Consider the following 18,134-nt stretch of genomic DNA (forward strand, 5'->3'; position numbering starts at 1 on the left):
GACCTTTTTTTCAGATAACCATAGAATAATTTTGGTTGGAAAAGATCTTCAAGATCACCAGGTCTAATTGTTAACCTAACACGAGCAAGTCCAATCATCAGCTTTCCTGCTAGTAAAAGTTTTTGAACACAAAATACAGTGACACTTTACTGCTTAGATTTTTTGTTGTGAGTTCATGAGAAAATGTAAATGGCAGCTGAAACAGCATATTTAGAGAACAAACTGAAATGTTTGCCTAGACCAGTAAATTTCTATTTATTTGTGGTTTATACTGACTGATGTTTTTTGAAGTAGACTCAGCTGAGAATAATTACAAAATAAATGTATGCGGTTCTTGGGCAAAATAAAAATTTACCATACAGTAAGTAATTATTTCTCAGAACTACAGACTTAATATTGCTATTCTAAAATACCTGTTTGGAAAGTATTTATGTATTCAGAATTTATTCTATTTAGAGACTACTTGAACATGCTTTTTTTTGTATTCTTTTGTGGACTTTTTTGTGTGTATATTTGGTTCACCTCCTAACAATACTTTTCATTCTGTTAAGTGGCTTAACTGTAGTGTAAGAAGGAACATAGGACTAGAAGAAATTTTCTGGACTGTTGAGTTCTGTTCACTTCTGTTGCAGATACTCTCCCCATACAATGTTTCCTATAAAGTGGTCAAGCTCTTTCTGAATATTAGTATAGGTTTCACAGTTCACCAATCATGCTGAAAAGTGGTTTGATAACTCCACTGCAACTGTAGAAGAACAAAGAGTGGAATATTGCTGGTGAAGTGAAAAGACCTTAAGTCTTCTAGTTTTCAGTCTGAATTTGTTGACATTTCATACACATTTGTTCTTTTGCTAACAAAGTCTTTATATTAAGCGGTTTCCTTTCTCTCTCTGAGGTTTACCTGACAGAATTTTTAAGGAGAATCCTAGTGTCTATTACTGTGGGGATTTTGTGTAGTTTTCTTTTTAGGCAAAACAAGTAGTCTTGGTGTACTGGCCACACAGGACACCTCATTGCCATGACTTTCCATGTTCTACTTAGAGTTAACCTTCCTTGAGCATGTGCACTCATATTCCAAAATGTGCATTCATTTATCATTTAGCTACTGGGATATTTTGCCTGATACATTCAGCAATGATATTTTTTCATAGCTCTGTCATTTGGCTGCCCAGTTACCCTCTGGCTGGGAAAAGGATTTGAATGTATTAGTCTGTGCCTGTTTGGTGTTCTGAAGATAGGTAGCATGTTAAACATTTCTTTCCATTTCCCCCCTCTCCTTCCTGATGTAAGGCATGTATATTTTCTGCAGAATAGTATTTTCCTATTTTTCTGGCCTAGTCTTAATCATTACGTTAGATATTAAGTGAACTCCTTGTACTTTTGCTCTGGCCAGGATCCTTACTGTGGTGAGCTTATTGAGTAGCCAGGAGTCTGACTGATAGTCTGTACCCTGTGAGCCATCATACCCATCGAAAGAATGCAATGGGCAATTTGATAGTTGCACCTTCAGCTGTACAATTATGGTCTGTTGCAATTTGTCAGAGTCCTTAGAATCCATCAGAAACCTCACAGGGAGAAAAGGGACTAGAAGAATTTGGAGACACCAACTTCCTTTTCAGCTGAATATAACCGGTATAATATTTGTCTTTGCTAAGATATTTTGTGAAGGAAAAGGATGTGTTATCTGTCAGTCTACTGCACAGAGGAAGACTCATACTTTGGCCCTTAGTAGCCTGAAAATAAGCATTTTTGGGGTTGATTAAAAAGCAAGCACCACCTATCTCTACTGAAAGGGTGTGTTAGACTGTTGGGCTTGGAAATGTCTTCATCTATCCAAGTTCAATCTAGCAACCATAGGTCTGTCAGAGCTTTAGCAATTCCTGCTTCAGATTTCAGTTAATTTTGGCCCATAAATTAATGGTTCTACTTGTTTTCCAGAGTTTAGTCAGTGCTCCAAGAATAAGATCTGTGAGTTACAAAGTGTATGAACTTCCTTTCAAGCACAAAGAAGCTGAGTTTCCATTTCACATCCAAACTGAAACTCAGTGGAGTCTGCAGCTGGCACTTTTGTATTAAATAGACAAATGACAGTCAATACCAGGATAAATAATGCAGCCTCTTTCTTTTCTATTGCTTTTTTGCTATGTATTTTCATATTTATGTTTTTAATAATACTGAGTTTTAGATAAACAACTGCCAAGAAAAATCAGACAGCATTTTATTTTGTAGAAGGCACATTACCTTCGCCTTGCAATTCCCTAATTTTAGCAGCCCTGCCCGCATGGGGTTAGAGGAATGCAGCAGTGCTGTTTGTAAGTTTGAAATAGAACAGCCTGTCTCTGTTTTGCTTTGGCTTCTGAATCCATTTTGAGTTTTGTTTTGGGTAGTTGATGATTTTTTTGCCTAACCAAAGAACAGATGCTGAATTTGGATAGCACGCCTCGTATATTTACTCCAATGTATTCAAACCTTGGCATGATCATGAAGGGACATAACTTTCATTGCTTGAGAGCTTTGTGTGATAATTAAGATTTAAGAGATTAATTTCACGTAGATGACAGGTAAAAGACCAATTCTAATGCTTCTTGCTATGTTTCTTGAGCATTTCTTCCACTCAGGAGGACGTTTATTTTAACTTACTTAGATTTTATATTATTCCCAATAGTGGGAATTGGACAAATACCAATAGTTAAGGTCTGAAGAGAGTTTGTAAGCATGGAAAATTGGAAACTAGCAGATTTCGTATATGAAGGGAGTTGTAAAAGGATATTCAGAAACCCCTCCTTGTTAGCATAGGGATTGAGTTGATCTTCTTTCATGTGAGAGAACCAGGCAACATTTCACAAACGTGCCATAACTAGCATCAGTTAGTACTTCCACTTTAAGATGCAAATCCAGCTTTTCCTAATATTGGACTACTCTTCTGTTCCTTTACCCCCTGAAAGAAAACCTTACCCCATCTAACATTGAAGAGATATGGAAGTTACTGCTTTTTACTTTACACTTATCATAGTTATGGAACTTGTGCATCAAGAAAGATGTTTGCTTGTATTTTTGGTCCATTGTGTTAGGCATTCCATATTAGCATCACAGCATTTAATGTGATTTGAGCAGGAAGGAAAGAATTACAGAGGTGGGAAAAAAAATTGATGTAGGAATCATCATAGAAAGCTGTTATAGCTGGGAGAGTAATTTCCACTGTCATTTTCTGCACATTGTGCAACTATTTCACTGGTGTATCTCTTCTGACTTTTGTATCTTTCACTATTCATTTTATATGCTACACTTTTTTCAGTCTTTTGGAATACATTTGATTATGTTTCTGTTTGACAGTATGCCCTTGCTCAGATCACTGAAATGACAAATGAATTTCAGCTTCAGAAAGGAAAGGTTCTTCAAATATGGGGCTCATTGTGATGGGATCCCAATGTTGCCAGGGCTGTGAGGTGGTGTAATTCCAAATTTTCCTGAAAGGAGAATGTTTTCTTTGGAAGATACAAAAGGCTTCTGTTTGCTTCAGAAAAGTTTTAATAGAACATAAACGTAGAGCAATATAACTGTCTACAGAGAACTCAATTCTGCTTAATGTGACAGCTGTAAATCTGAAAGATCTGAAAATAAATGAGGCCTGGCCCTTTGTGTTTTCATAAGGTGGCTTCTTTCTTCCAGCCATGTTTTCACTCCAGCAGCTCTTGGGAATTTTGGTGCATTTTTATTGCTTTCTTCTGGATTCCTAGTGAAATAGTCTCCTTTCTGTTTCCTTGGACACTTTTCCTTCATATTTGAGCAATTCTTTCTACTTTTCAAGAGTTTCCTACTTTGCTCTCCTGCATTAGGCTTTCTACTTGTAGCTCTCTCCACCTGGCCTTCCCCTACACTAAAGGATTGAGTGTGCAGAGCAAACTCTCATTATTGTCAGAGGTGGAATATTTTCCCCCCTCCTTTCCTGAGTGTCTCATGATCCCAAGTTCAGTATCCAAACAAGAGTATACTGGCATCTCTTCTGGTCTGCTCTTTTGAATGTTTTCTAAAATAGTATATTATGCTTGCAGCATAAACAGTGAAGAAATAACCCAAATTCCTTCTCTGTCAAACTTCTATTACAGGTGGAAAAAAATGCCTTGAAAAATAGATGTTAACAGATAATGAACAAATAGACTATTGTCATTTCAGTGTTTCCCTTTCCATCTCATGAGTTTCATTCTAGAAGATATTTCTACTGGCTCTTCATATAAAGGAGGAATATTTTGTTTGTTTAGTTATTTTTTACTGTGTGTTACAGAAAGGCATCCATGAGTGGAACTTCTGCGCTGCTTCTATTAGGGGGGTAAGGTAAGTTGTTTCCTTTTTTTTGTTTTGAAATAAAAGGAGTAATTGAATGAATTTTGTATTATGCTGCTGCTGTGGACCTTGGAGTGGCAGTGATATTTTATCACTGCTGTAACCTCTTGCAATCTATTCTTCACCTCAGTCTGTTTTTTTCTGTTCCCTAGGATTTATCTATATTTGTTATCCTGCAACTTTCCACTTTCCTTTTAGTGTAATTGGATAAAAAAGGTCCAGAAAACTTACATTTTTAAAATAGTCATTGCTCTGTTCTAATAATAACTGTTCCATACACAGAGTTGTTGCTATGTCTGCAGGACGTTTTTGCACAGATGGATGATTCTTTTTCCTTCCAAAAAGTAACTTAAAAACACCAAACTATCAGTAGGCACAAAAATTCAATCCTGTGGGATTCAGCTTATTTTAGGGAAAAATTACAACAATATGCTTAGTTCAGTCTGGTTTGGGTTTTGGCTACAGTATGTTTTTGTGTGCTTCTAAAGAAAAAGAGAGAAAGAGAGAATTTATTTCTTTATTTAGTGTCATTTTGGTTTTTCCTTCCCTTTATTAAGCCATGCTGTGGTCAGTACAGTTTCTAGTGCAACCTCCTGCTTTGGTTATTTAAACTGTGAATTATAATTTAATTTTTCAATTGATTTTCCAATCTGTTCATCTGAACAGATGTCCAAAACAACTCAGATGACTTTACAATGAGCCAAGAGTCACTGTGAATTCTTAGAGAACTCTCTGGCTCCTTCCATGAGGAGCTGCAGGGGGAAATATTTATCTTATGCAAGCATGAAGCTGAATGAGGTTTTTTCTTCTTCTTTTAAATATATGCAAGTTTCTGATCACTTAATTTTTCAGTGTTCTTCGGGGTTTTTTTTCCTACTTTTATGAAGGCAAGTATTGTTTGGAGTGGGTGAGTCTGAAGAACTAGGCCTGCTTCGAATCTATTTTTGTATCAAGACTATTTTTGGCTATTTTGAGGCTCCTAGACTTAAAGCGGTCTAGGAAGGGGCAGTTCCCAGCTTTATAAGGATTCTCAGCCCTTCTAGACTAGTAAGAGTCAGCTTTAGAAATGCAGCCTTAATGTACAAAGCAGGTCTTTGTACATGATCTTGGAGGCTTTTATGACAAAGGCCTCCATAAATATTTATGGTACTCCACAAGGAGACAGCGGGTCTGAAGAGACACCTGGCTTTGAAATGGCTCACGTTTTTGGTAAATACTTCACTGCAGTGACAGAGGGTCACTTCTTCTGCATGCCGTGTAACAGCCAGCATAATCAGCATTTTGTTTCACAAGTAGTAGGGTTCAGCTCTCAAGAGCTGCAAAACAACTTGGAATGCATGTAGAACTCCCTGAGCAGAACAGTACTAAAGCACACTCTGTATGCGGGAAGTCATAGGAGTTGGCTTTGGAGTAAGAAACTCATCGATTAGCGGTTTGTGTGCCAATGTAAATACCTCTGATTCTGCCATATGCCCTCTTGACCTCTTTAATACGAGTGTTTCTTACTGAATCAGCCCAGAAACTGCTGTTATTCTTTAAAGGATTTATCAGAGCTTTTGGAACATGGCTCTTTCTTCAAGGTACTTTGCATCTTAGGTTATCAAGCAAAGTGCCTATTCTTCTGCAGAGCTGGCAGCATATGAGCAAGAAGGTAGGAAATTTATTTTTCCAATAGAAGACTAAGTGACTGTCTGAAGTTTGCTAGACTACAAGTTGGCTTTTACTCACTGTTCAGGAGAAGTTCTGGATTATGAAATAACCACTACTCGTGTTGTTTCTGTGGGAGTGTGCTTCAGAGGTCTGCATCCTGTTTCTTTTGTAGCTCAAGAACTTAGACAAGCTTGAGACAAGGATGTTTGTTTTCCATCCCAAGCTCTTGGAGCTTTGAATCTCATCAGACTACTTAATTACAACAAGAGGTGCCTGTACTGCTAGACTTCTCGAAAACACACTGAAGTTCCATACAGCTCCTTTTCTGTGATTCCTGCTAGTGTTCACCTGTTGAATCTGCTGCTTCTTCTGGAAGTACTAGTAATCAGTAGTTACAGCATTTGCAGTATTTCTTATCGACTAAGGGGAGTTCTGGATGCACATGAGCTGGGCACAAGGCCATGCTGCTCTTGCTTCCCCATGTGTTTGTGGAGTTTAGCAAATTCAGCCCCAGTTCTGCTGTCGCAGATGTCAGTGGATACTACATCTGCTTGGACACTGTCAGAGTGAGGCATTTTCTGAGCAAATTATCCTGTGTCTTTTTATAATTCAGGTGATTTTTTTAGTCTTCCTTTTTCTAGTTTAGCTTTTTTTTCTTTTTTTTTTTTTTTTTCCCCAGGGAGGAAAGCAACATATAAGCAACGTAAACCCTCACTTAAAGGTCTTAAATATTTATGAATTTCCCTGGCCTATGTGTACACTCCACATTCTTACCCTTTTATTCACTGCTGTGTTTGTCAGTGGTTTCTGGGCATGTCAGGTTTCAGCTAACAATTTAGTCAGTCAAATGTTTCACTGCACATGGAAATTGAATGAGTAATTCTATTAATATCAGTTACTCCAATTCTAGAGAGTTTACTTTTATGCTTGAAAAGCTTGAATTAAAAGTTAGTTTATAAGCTCAGGATGGTGACTGTCTCCCTAAATGTGTGCACTAGTTAGCATTTATGAATTTTCCTAATGTAAAAATAAATGAGTCACCACACCCAGAGACAAATATTCTTACAATGAAGCTCACTCTTTTCATAAGTAGCTTTATGAAGGGCAGACACCCCAGATTGTCTGGAGTCACTTGTTCATCAAAACTTAGAGGGTTTTACAATAGAGCAACCATGAAGGAGAGCAAGTACCAGACAATCTTAAACACCTATTAAAGGCTCAAAATTCCAAGTATTTCCTGATACTTAAAAAAATTCACCCAGTTACAGTAATCAAATCATCAATCCTTTGGTACAACATAATACATAATTCTACTTTATTGTGCTACAAATTAAGTAGTAACACGATGACTGTCTTGATCCATCTAAAATAGACTGATTTCACTGGGACTATGGATTTTTTCCAGTGTATTAATAAGCTTAATAAGGAGTCTTAATTTGTCTTGGTTTCTAAAATACTGCATTATTTTCCCTTGTAACACCTCTAGCCATTTCCCTTCATCCTTTTCTAATATAGTGAGAATCAATTATATTGCATCAGCTTGACAGCTGGCACTCAATATGTAACAAAGTTAAAGAAAGAGCTATTTCAAATTACATTTAATATTTTCTATAAGGAGCAGAGTAATGACATGCATATAAAACAGTTCTGGTGAATGAATATCTTTGCACGAACTGCCGCCTACTTGGGGTGGAAAACTGGCAACTGTACAAAAGTTTGCACCTCTTCTGTTTTTGCACTGAGACATTCATGCACCCATAAGAAAATGGCATACATGCCTCCTCTTTTATCTTTGCTCTGCAGTTATAGCAGATAAAACCAAAACTGAAGGAAGACGTGAGCAGGCAAGTGTAATAAAGTAATTCATCTCATATTTAGATGCTGACTTAATTTAAAAACACTTTTCCTACTTACTATCAAGGTACCAATTAACAAGGAGCTGAGTAGAAAATTTTGTGTTCAAAATTGAGCTGTGGCTGATGTCTAAAGCACAAAGAACTCTTCATTTCAGTTCAAAGTCTAACTTTCTAATATGATCCTTGAAGGATGTTTCACTCTGGTTGCAGACCCTTACCTAAATGTACTGAAGACAAAAATGTCATAGGTCAATAGAAATCTTCCTATGAATTTCTTTGCTCCTACTATTTGTTGGGAAATGTGTAGACTAGCGAGGCAAGCTGAATGATAGCAAACATCAGAATGTGAACTTTGGAGGATACAAAAGAGTGATTTTACAATAAGGAAAAGCTGTGGATTCTCAGATTTAATCTTGTGCTTTCCCATGTTAAATGGGTTGATCTGTATGGTTTGACAAAGCTGGTAGAAGTCTAAATGCATCTTTCAATAACTCTCTTGGCTGTTCTTTCAGCATTTCAAAGTTCGAAGAACGATGCTGTTTCTTGTATGTGCTGCACAATTCAGACGACTTTCAAATCTATTTCTGCACAGAACTTCATTGTAGAAGGTGGGTCACAGTGTTATTTCAAAAAGCCATGGCCTGTGATGGGATAGATCCCTGCATGCACAACGGGGACTGACTGTTTCAGAACTATGGGAAAGTTGATCTGAGCGTCCTCAGTGATCAGTGTGTTTTGTGTTAAAGCTTAATGCACAGCACCCTGTGTACCTTAATACACTGGAGATCTGATGTGTGAAGGGTGAAAGAACAAGCTCAGGCAAACATTAGAAGCAACTACAATTATAAATCTAATTATTTTTTACACACACCTTTCTGGGATTAGTTTTGTGATACTTACAATATTACATTTTCTAAAAATGTGTGCCACCACTTAAACAAAGCATCCTAAACTTTAGAAGGACTTATTGAAGTGGGAACATTTGGAGTAACAACAAAGTCTGGTCAAGTTTCTCTGTAACTGTAAATACAGCTTTACTTACAATTAAAACCAACATACTTGATTTCCTTTATATTAGCATATGTTTACATAAATAAGATTGTTCTTCTGTCCCTGCAGGAAACTTGGCGAAGCTTTGTTGCACAAAATTAGGGGTGTCTCAGTTTCTCTAAGCTGTGTTTCTGCTCCACAAGCTTGAGGCTGTGGTGTTGAATTGATCCTGGAAGCATTCCCAATAGAAATTTCACATCTTTTTGTGCTAAAATGGCTGCAAATTTGCCTAAAAGCACTGCAGAGCTCTCTGTTAAATGACTGGATCCACCTCAAAGCCCAATCTCTAGCTTGTCCTTCATCCATTCCAGTTCATATAGGTTCTTTACCATGTTCATTCCCCTTCACATCTGAGCTCTTTTGAAGAGAGAAATAAGCAATACCTTAGCATGACATGGTTTTTGTACTTGCCTTCTTTCAAAAGGGTAGAATTTATAATAGTATTTTTTTAAATGAAAAGTTATGAAATCCTTTCCATTCAAGGAAAAACTTGAAGCTAGCATTCCTACACTACAAAAGCTCTTCCAAATAGCAAAACTTCCCAGCACTTCTCATGATGCTTCAGTGCTTTCAATGGACATAAAGAAATGTGGTATAGGATGAGCATTTCAACTGAGCTGTGGATTTTGAAATACTAATTCCACTGGTAATTTCAGATATCATGGATTTTTTTGCACATGCAAAAGGAGTGGAAAAACTTCAGATTTTGATGGCTAAATAATCATGTAAACAAAATTTTTCTTCTGCAAGAAATGCAAACTTGAATACTGAATTTATACTGGCTGTATAAATTGTACTTATATATACATTGTTATTACATAATATGTAGTCATATAAAATAATAATTACTGTACTTAATTCCTCTCTTGATCCCTTCATTACTTTGTTCCTATATTGTCTTAAGTTACTGTCTCAAGTTACTGTCTCAAGTGTGTGTTTGCTTTTTTCCTCTCCTTTTTATTTTTGGTACAGATTTTTTGACATGGTGAACAGTATCACTGAAGAAATGGGGAAGACTACAGAGGAAGGGGAATGTGATGGAGACTCTCTAGAGGTATTTGTACTTTTTTTTCTCTCAACATACAAAATTATGCAGAGAAGTCTAGCGCTTCTCTGAAGTAAATTATTCATTCCTTTTCTAGGGATTAATGAAGTTAATTAGTGAAGTTACTGTTTACACTGTGTTCTCACCTGGAGTTTTATCTGGACACACACATAGTTGGAGAGGGAGTACTGGACTATTGGGTGCAATGCAGTTCTTAAGGTGATTAAGCCTTCTTTGAGGTGGCAGGGAGCATACCTAAGCCCCTGTCCTATCACATGAAATTCTGATGTCTTGAAGCTCTAGAGACATCCATAACTAACTGAGAGAGTCAGTGCTATGTGATGAATACAGACAGCTCTCTGTCCCCGTTTTGATGTTAGAATTTTATAACACATTTTATAACATTCTCTCTCTGAAATCAGAGATTGAACACAGGGAAACCACTGGGGTGACTTGTGGCAGAGAAAAAGAGCCTCTGTGGAGAACCTTAGGGTGCCTGTTTGTTTATTTTAGCAAAAAGAAAAGCAGTGGGTGACTTCATTACAGTGGTAAGTATTTTTGCAGGAAAAATAGCAATGTGCTAATGGTCTCTTTACTCTGTTGAATAAAAATGTAATTTAATAATGATAGCAAAGTTTGAATTAAGAGGCATGATTACCATGAGAATAATTCATTGTTTAAACAAACTATTAAAAGAAGTAGCGAATTCTTTCTTTTATTAAAAAAGATAGCTGTCTTTATATGGAAGAAAATAAAAAATAAAATACTTTAACTAGGCCTAAGCTACTGGGTTTAGCCCAGGAGTGAGCTTGTGAAATTCAGTGTCTGTGTTACACAAGGGGACTCATTGGTAATCTCTCTAACAAATGTTTTGGGGCTGGCCTTAGACTGTTTGAAATTCAAACTCAGCTGAAACCACGCTTAATGCGCTGCAGTGCTGACTAACCTCCATTGGCACAGTCTGCTGGCAGACCTGGCAGTGTCGGAATTGAGGCTGTGCTGGTTTTGGAAGCCGTGGGGAGGTCAGGGGAGCCCCTGGGAGGAATGAAGCGTGTCCTGCCTTGCTCCCTGAGCCCGAGCAGCAGCCGGGCGCTCCGTCTGGCGCAGAGTGAGTGCCCTCTGTTGTCGGCTCTGCTTGTGCAGCTCCTGCTGGCAGAGCTGCTCTCTGAGACACGATTTGGAACTGCCCCGACTGGGTGCAGCCCAGCTCAGCTCTTCCCTGAGAAGGCTACCTCAGAAGCCACTGGGGAATCATCGGTGTGTCTGCACGGCATCCCAGTTGTCATCTTGAAGTGTTATTTTTCCTTCATCCTCTGTGTTCTGCAGAAAGCTACTGGCATCTTGGATGCCTCAGTTATGATCACAGGGTCAGATGGAATAAGTGTTATCCTTCTGCTCCATTTCATGTTGTTGTTGTTTGCCCTGCAGTATGATTATGAGTATGATGAGAATGGTGAGCGAGTCATTCTGGGAAAAGGGACGTACGGCATTGTGTATGCAGGACGAGATCTGAGCAATCAAGTCAGAATTGCAATTAAAGAAATCCCAGAGAGAGACAGCAGGTATAGTAACTCTGGCTAATTCCAAATTTGGGGCATTACATGATTTCATCATTAATGTGTTCAATCAATTTGCAGATCAAAGAGTGCCTCTTCTACAAAGCTGCCAATAAATTACCTGTCTGCGGTATATAGCAGTGTTCCCTTTCTTTGTAATTAAATGTTTCCAAGTTGTGGAGTAGATTGTGATCACAATTGAGAATTTAGGTGTTTGCTGGGTTTGATACTAGTGTTTTTTCTTTGAAACAAAATAAAACTAAACAAAAAAACCCACTGAAGTGCAGAATATTACTTCAAACAGCTGGTCATGAGCCCTATCTACCTAGACATACTCTGGCATGTCCTCATAAAAGACCTATTGAAATTCATTATTTGTGCAGTCCTTTAAAATTCTGGGCCTGAATTGTTGATAAAGACATTTTTCTTTCTTCTTTTTGCACCAAATATTTTGAAGCTTCAACATTAGAATAAATCATGTGGAATAATCTCTTCATTAATTTCTTTTTAATGCTGAGTGTCTCTGTATGTGTAACCCTCTCTCCTGTATTAAGTTTTCCATGTAAGGACCAGCCACTTCATGTCCTTAGTATTTGTGTACAAAAAGTCTACCGGTCTTCATAGTCTTATGCTATTTTATATACACAGATTTCCACAAATATTGTGATAAAAGTGGTATGAAATCTAAAGAGTTTCCAAGGGAAACTGATTGTATTAAACTGTCAAGCTTAGCTCAGTTTCTTCTTCATGGGTCTGTCTTTTTGGTTGTTCTGTTCTGACTTATTTTTTTCTTTGATGTTTAAAAATTAGCACTTTTTGATCTTTTGGAACTCATTTATAGATTGGCTGGTCAAATGGATATGTGGTTTAATAATTTCTCCATTCTCATAATCTCTTAAAGGTACTAGAACTTAGATTATGGAGAGGGGAATCCTTCCATCCTCTATATTGTTATTCCCAATTGAACTTCAATATATGTTATGATTTCCCAGAAAGTATGGCCTTATTGCATAAAACAATCTGTTGACCCAAAATAGTTGCAAGTTTTGTGTATGTTAGAAGAAATTTTCTTGTAACAACTGTGATTAATAGAAAGATAGCCTGAATACAGCAGTAACTCCTTCAAAGAAAAAAAAAATCAGATTTTTCTTCTCCAATACACATTTTAAAAGAATTTTTAAATGAAAAAGTTTCAGGTTCAGTATGCAAAGGGTACCACAAAAAGAGATTGTTAAGAGGCTGTTAGTCTTTCATCTAAATGTTTAGAGGCTTCCAGAAAGAATTTCAAGTATTATTATTTTAATAGCAAAGTAAAAAATATTATTAATTCATTTAAGGTTAGTTGTAACACGATCTTTTCACACTTTGAAAGAAGTCTATAGAAAGAAAACAATGTCTGAAGTTAATTTGTATTATTTTATAAGTAAGAATTACCACCTTTTGAATTTGTAAAAAATATTTAAGTTCTGAGTCAGGCAGGGCTGGAAATTAAAATATTTCCTGCAAAAAACCGTGAGTCTTCAATTTTGCTATATGTTGAATAAAATCTATTGAGTAGTATACTTGTCAGGAAATGTTAGACTACAGAGACACGTTCTCCATTCCAACAAAGAGGAAGCCAGGAGAAAAAGCCACGACAGCTGCTTGAAGGAAAAAGCATCTCCTGGAAAACTCAGACATAAAAAGGAAGCCTACAAAGAGTGCAAGCAAGGACACGTTGCCTGGGAGGAATATAGAGAAATTGGATATTGTCTGAGCAGCCAGGGATCAGGTTAGGAAAGCAAAAGTACCTAACAGAATTGAATCTTGCCAGGGATGTCAAGGGCATCATGAAAAGCTTCTGTAAGTACATGGTGATAACAGAAGGGCTAGGGAACATGTGGACCTTCTCCAGGAAGAAACAGGAGGCCTGGGTGTCCAGGACATTAGAACGCTGAGTCTTCAACAATTGCTCCAGCCACACCACCCAAGCCACAGGAGGCAAGGGCAGGGATTGGGAGAAACAAAAACCACCCTCTGTAGAAGATCAGGTTTGAGGCCATCTGAGGAACCTGAACATGCACATGTCCATGGGGCCTGAAGAGTTGCATCCATGGGTTCCCACTGACTGGAAAAGGGAAATAAACCCCCTCTTTTTAAAAAGGGAATAAGGAAGACCCAGGGAACTTAATGAAGGTTTCACCTCTCTGCTGATTTTGATCATTGAATAGGTGTTCTTTAAAACTGTGTTAAGGCACATGGAAAATAATGAGATGATTGGTGACAGTGGACGTGGCAACACTAAGGGCAAATCACACCTAACAAATTTGGTGGCCTTCTGTGACAGGGTTACAGCAGTGGCAGATAAGGGAAGAGTGACTGACAGGGCCAGCTCAGATAAAGCCCTGAGCAACTTGGTCCAGTGGGAGATATCTTGCCCATGTCAGGAGGGTTGGAGCTTTAAAGTCTCTCCCTAACTCCAACCATTCTATGATGATGATTAAGAATTTTTGTTCATACCATTTAAAGTCTTCTAGTGATTAAATTCTAAAGCAAAAAGTGCTTCATCCTAGGGAAAAATGTTATTATGGCTTTACTTTGTTTGAAAAATTATTTTGTTGCTCAAGTCTCAACTGTGCTGTTTAAAAGTGCAGGAAGAAGAATTATAATGGTCTTTTTGCTGTTGCTCAGAATTAATATCTCATTAGCAGAACTCAGGAATACAATCTTTGATTTTGCATTTCTGTATGACTAACAATGTAGTCAGAATATTTATAATCATGTGGAGAGGTAAGACAAAAGTCAAATTAGTTTTTAGTAAATGGATTCAGAGTTGCATAATCATACTTTTCATTAACCAAATAATTATTTTCTGCAACAGTTCTCCAGTGGGATTTTCAGATGATCACTTTTCTTTTCTTTTCCCTACACTATATTAAGAGTTCAACCTCCACTGGTAGCTTGATGCTCTTTGAGGGAGAGATGATAAAAGGGAGTGGAAGTCACAGGTACTTTTCCCATAACAACCTCAATTGCAAATGCTGCAAGTACTTTTCACATTTGGAATGACAGAAGGAGGTCAGTGTCCTTCATCTCTTTCAGCTACCCTGGAAGTGTTGCCACAGATGTTAGTGCTTTAGAGAAGATAACTACCAGACTGTCAGCATACTGTCTACATTTTGCCAGAAATACACAGAAAATACACAAAATCTGGCAGCTGACCCACCTCCAAGGGAAGGGTTAGGGCTAGCCTATGTTAGGAAGAGTCTCAGGATGGAACTAATATATTACCTCAGCGCATCAGCTGCTGAATTCTGGTGGTGTTCAACACTGGAGACAGATCCTGTCTCCAGAAACTTTCTTGCCAAAAAGACTGTTGAAAAGCATATCTCTTAAAAATACTTCACCTTGGACAAAATTGAATTTGGTAAAGTTGTTTCAATCTGTTGTTTTAAATATATCTTGATTAATTATTTCTGTTTTCTTACTCTGATGCCCCATCTAGACTTCAGCAAAGGCTTCTACCATAAAATTTAAATGGTGATTAATTTTCATTATTGAACTGTTTTTATTTATACACTGGCTTTATAGTTTACTAGTTCACTTTGGCACCAATATGAATCCAACCACTTTCACAACTGTTCTCTTGGAATTAGAGTGGAGTGTAGTTTATTTTTCAGAATTTTTTTTCCTCACTCTATGTATGTTTGTAACATTTTGTTTGTATGAATACACAATATTATTTTTTTTATATGTTATTTGTATTTACATATGAACACACAATATTTTAGCATGTGCTGGTCACAAACAGTGTTGTTAAATTCATTTAACAAATACTGATTTTCAAAGTAAGCTCTTTCAAGGCTTTTTTCACCAAGGTGAAGAATAAACTGCTTCTTTGCTTTCCAGGTACTCCCAACCTCTGCATGAAGAAATAGCTTTGCATAAGCATCTCAAACATAAGAACATTGTCCAGTATTTAGGTTCTCTCAGTGAGAATGGCTTCATCAAAATATTCATGGAACAGGTACCAGGTGGTAAGTTTTGGAAGAAGACTGGTTTGGTGGTTGATCGGTGTTTTTGGTTTTTTAGCATTTTAAAATTATAAAAACATATAATAGGGCCATGAGACATATTTCATACAGGTGTAATATTCTACAGTGTCTCTTTCTGAAATCAGTAGGGAAAATTGTGTCTTCAAACTGCTTGAGTAGTTAGATATGGTGTGCTACCAATAAATCTCAGATCATTGCTGTAGCAGCTGAGCTCCATTTACCTACAAATCAGTGATGGCCTGACCTTGGCTGGATCCCAGGTGCCCACCAAAGCCACTCTGTCATTCTGCTCCTCAGCTGGGTAGGGGAGAGAAATGCAACCCAAGGCTCATGGGTCATCATAAGGGCAGGGAGAGATCACTCATCAGTTACCCTAACAGGCAGAATGGACTTGACTTGAGGAGACTCATTTAATTCATTGTCAACCCAGCCAGAGTAGGGTAATGAGAAATACAGCCAAATCTTAGAAACATGTTCCCCCTACCCCTCCCTTCTTTCTGGACTTAGATTCATTTAGGATTTTCTCTTCTCCTGCCGGTGGTGCAGGGGGATGGGGAAAGTGATCAGTTCATGGAAATTGTCACTCCTTCCTCCTCAAGAGGAGGACTCCTCACTTCCTTACCTTGCTCCAGCACGGATGAGGTCCCTTCCAAGAGAGACAGTCCTCCATGAGCTTCTCCAATCCAAGTCCTTCCCATGGGCTTCAGTTTTTGCAAACTGCCCAGGAGAGACTGAGACTCTCTCTTTAATTGCACAGGCCAGTGGTGATGCAAGAAAGCATTTGACTGGAGATGACTTTGGTTATAGATGAGATGCCTACACTTGGATTAGGATTGATGCTTCTTGTTACTTTTTTTTCCTTTGTGGGAGAAAGCAGAATTTAATCGCATTTTTATTCTTACTTTTTGCTCTCCAAAATTACAGGCAGTCTTTCTGCTCTTCTACGATCAAAATGGGGACCATTAAAAAATAATGAGCAGACAATTGGCTTTTACACCAAGCAGATTCTTGAAGGATTAAAATACCTCCACGATAATCAAATAGTGCATCGAGACATAAAGGTAAGGATTTGCAGAGAATTAAGCCTGACAGTGTTATGTAGCTGCATAACCATTTATTTATCCTGCAATTTAAAACCTTTTTTTCTGAAAGCTCTCTGCTATTCTCAGCCATGGGTTACATAGATGAACCATTGTTGATTTCAATTTGCACCAACAAAATACGTTGATTTTTTTTTTTTATTTCAGAAAAATTATCATATAGCAACCTAATATGTGACAAAGTAGATACTTTGTTTTCTGATTTCAAAGACATGACTGAACTTTCATAAAATCTGATTGAAGTGAAGAAGATTGTGGATGGTATAATTAGCAAGTTATTTTCCAAGGAGATTGCAGATGAAAAAGTGCTTGGCTTGTTTTTTTTTAAAAAAAGCCATTTTCCCTCTTTTAGTATTCTTTAACTGAATTCCTTCTGGTAAGAGGGGAAATTCACTCTAAGATGAAGGTTTTGTTAATGGGATTGCATACAGCAGGAACAGTATTGATTTCTCTTTCATCTCCTCTCCTAAGAAGTCACTTACTTAGTAAGGAGTGTATTGTAGAAACAGGTTATGCAAAAAGTCTTAGATAAAGGGTCTGCAGAGAAAAATAATTGCTCTGCATGTTCTTTTCCTCAGGGTGATAATGTGCTTATCAACACATACAGTGGAGTGTTAAAGATTTCGGACTTTGGAACTTCAAAGAGACTTGCAGGAATCAATCCTTGTACTGAAACCTTCACTGGTATGTTCCCAGAGGAGATTTTTCTTATCCTTACTCGAACTGTGTATGTAGGGTCAGAATCCACAGATGCTGAACTTTCATTGACTTCAAATCAGTATGAAAGGTTACTGGAAGAATAACTTTGGGATATATAATCTTAAGCTACATGCTGTACTTGGATGCACTGTTCAAAGAGAGTGCTGTTTTGGATGTTCCACTTGTGACATCAAAGTCCTCTACAACAGAAGAGCTGTGTCTCTTCTGTGCTTTATTTGAGTCTGTCTCCTTTGTGCCTGTAGCTTTTTCATCTTGCTGATCTTTTTCTTTCATGATTGGCTTGGACATCCTGGCTTCATGGCCAGAATTGCGTATCTGCAGAACCTGTCATTCGGTTGCTCCTCCTTCTGCTTGAGAATTTGATTTGGGTGGTAAATCATTCAGTGACACTGCATTAAATAGTTATGTAAAATGAGAAGTGGCTGTTACTTTAATTCCATCCTTTGCTCTTCCATTGCTTCTGAAAAAGGAACGGAGTGCAGCATGATGTGTCGCATTAATTCCCTTACTTCAGAAGAAAATGTTCATCTCACCTACTCTTTTAGGTTAAGATTTCAGGTTTCTCTTCCTTTTCCTCTCTGGGTACAATTCAGAGCGCTTTCCCATATTTTAAGCTTAAGATATAAAAAAAAAAAAAAAAAAGAAAAAAAAGAAAACTCTCTCTGATCCAAAGCTCATTGAAACATTTAGCAGTTGTCATTGACATTGAAAAGCGATCTCCAGATCAGTAGATGATACCAAGTGCTTTAATATCTTGAGCAGTATTTTGAGTTTTATATAGA

The 18,134-nt window shown here is 37.5% G+C and overlaps 1 protein-coding gene across 1 annotated transcript in view; it reads left to right on the top strand.

Moving 5' to 3' along the window:
• MAP3K5 (mitogen-activated protein kinase kinase kinase 5) overlaps positions 1 to 18,134 on the top strand; it is a 98,183-nt gene that overhangs the window by 61,653 nt on the left and 18,396 nt on the right. Inside the window, exons 12-18 of the mRNA XM_063151472.1 lie at positions 4,283 to 4,332; positions 8,360 to 8,455; positions 9,870 to 9,951; positions 11,371 to 11,504; positions 15,387 to 15,514; positions 16,457 to 16,593; positions 17,211 to 17,316. Of these exons, the coding sequence (XP_063007542.1) occupies positions 4,283 to 4,332; positions 8,360 to 8,455; positions 9,870 to 9,951; positions 11,371 to 11,504; positions 15,387 to 15,514; positions 16,457 to 16,593; positions 17,211 to 17,316 (733 nt within the window). The remainder of the gene's footprint in view (positions 1 to 4,282; positions 4,333 to 8,359; positions 8,456 to 9,869; positions 9,952 to 11,370; positions 11,505 to 15,386; positions 15,515 to 16,456; positions 16,594 to 17,210; positions 17,317 to 18,134) is intronic.

The sequence above is a fragment of the Melospiza melodia genome, chromosome 3 (genome assembly GCF_035770615.1).
Source record: "Melospiza melodia melodia isolate bMelMel2 chromosome 3, bMelMel2.pri, whole genome shotgun sequence".
Lineage (NCBI taxonomy): Eukaryota > Metazoa > Chordata > Aves > Passeriformes > Passerellidae > Melospiza > Melospiza melodia.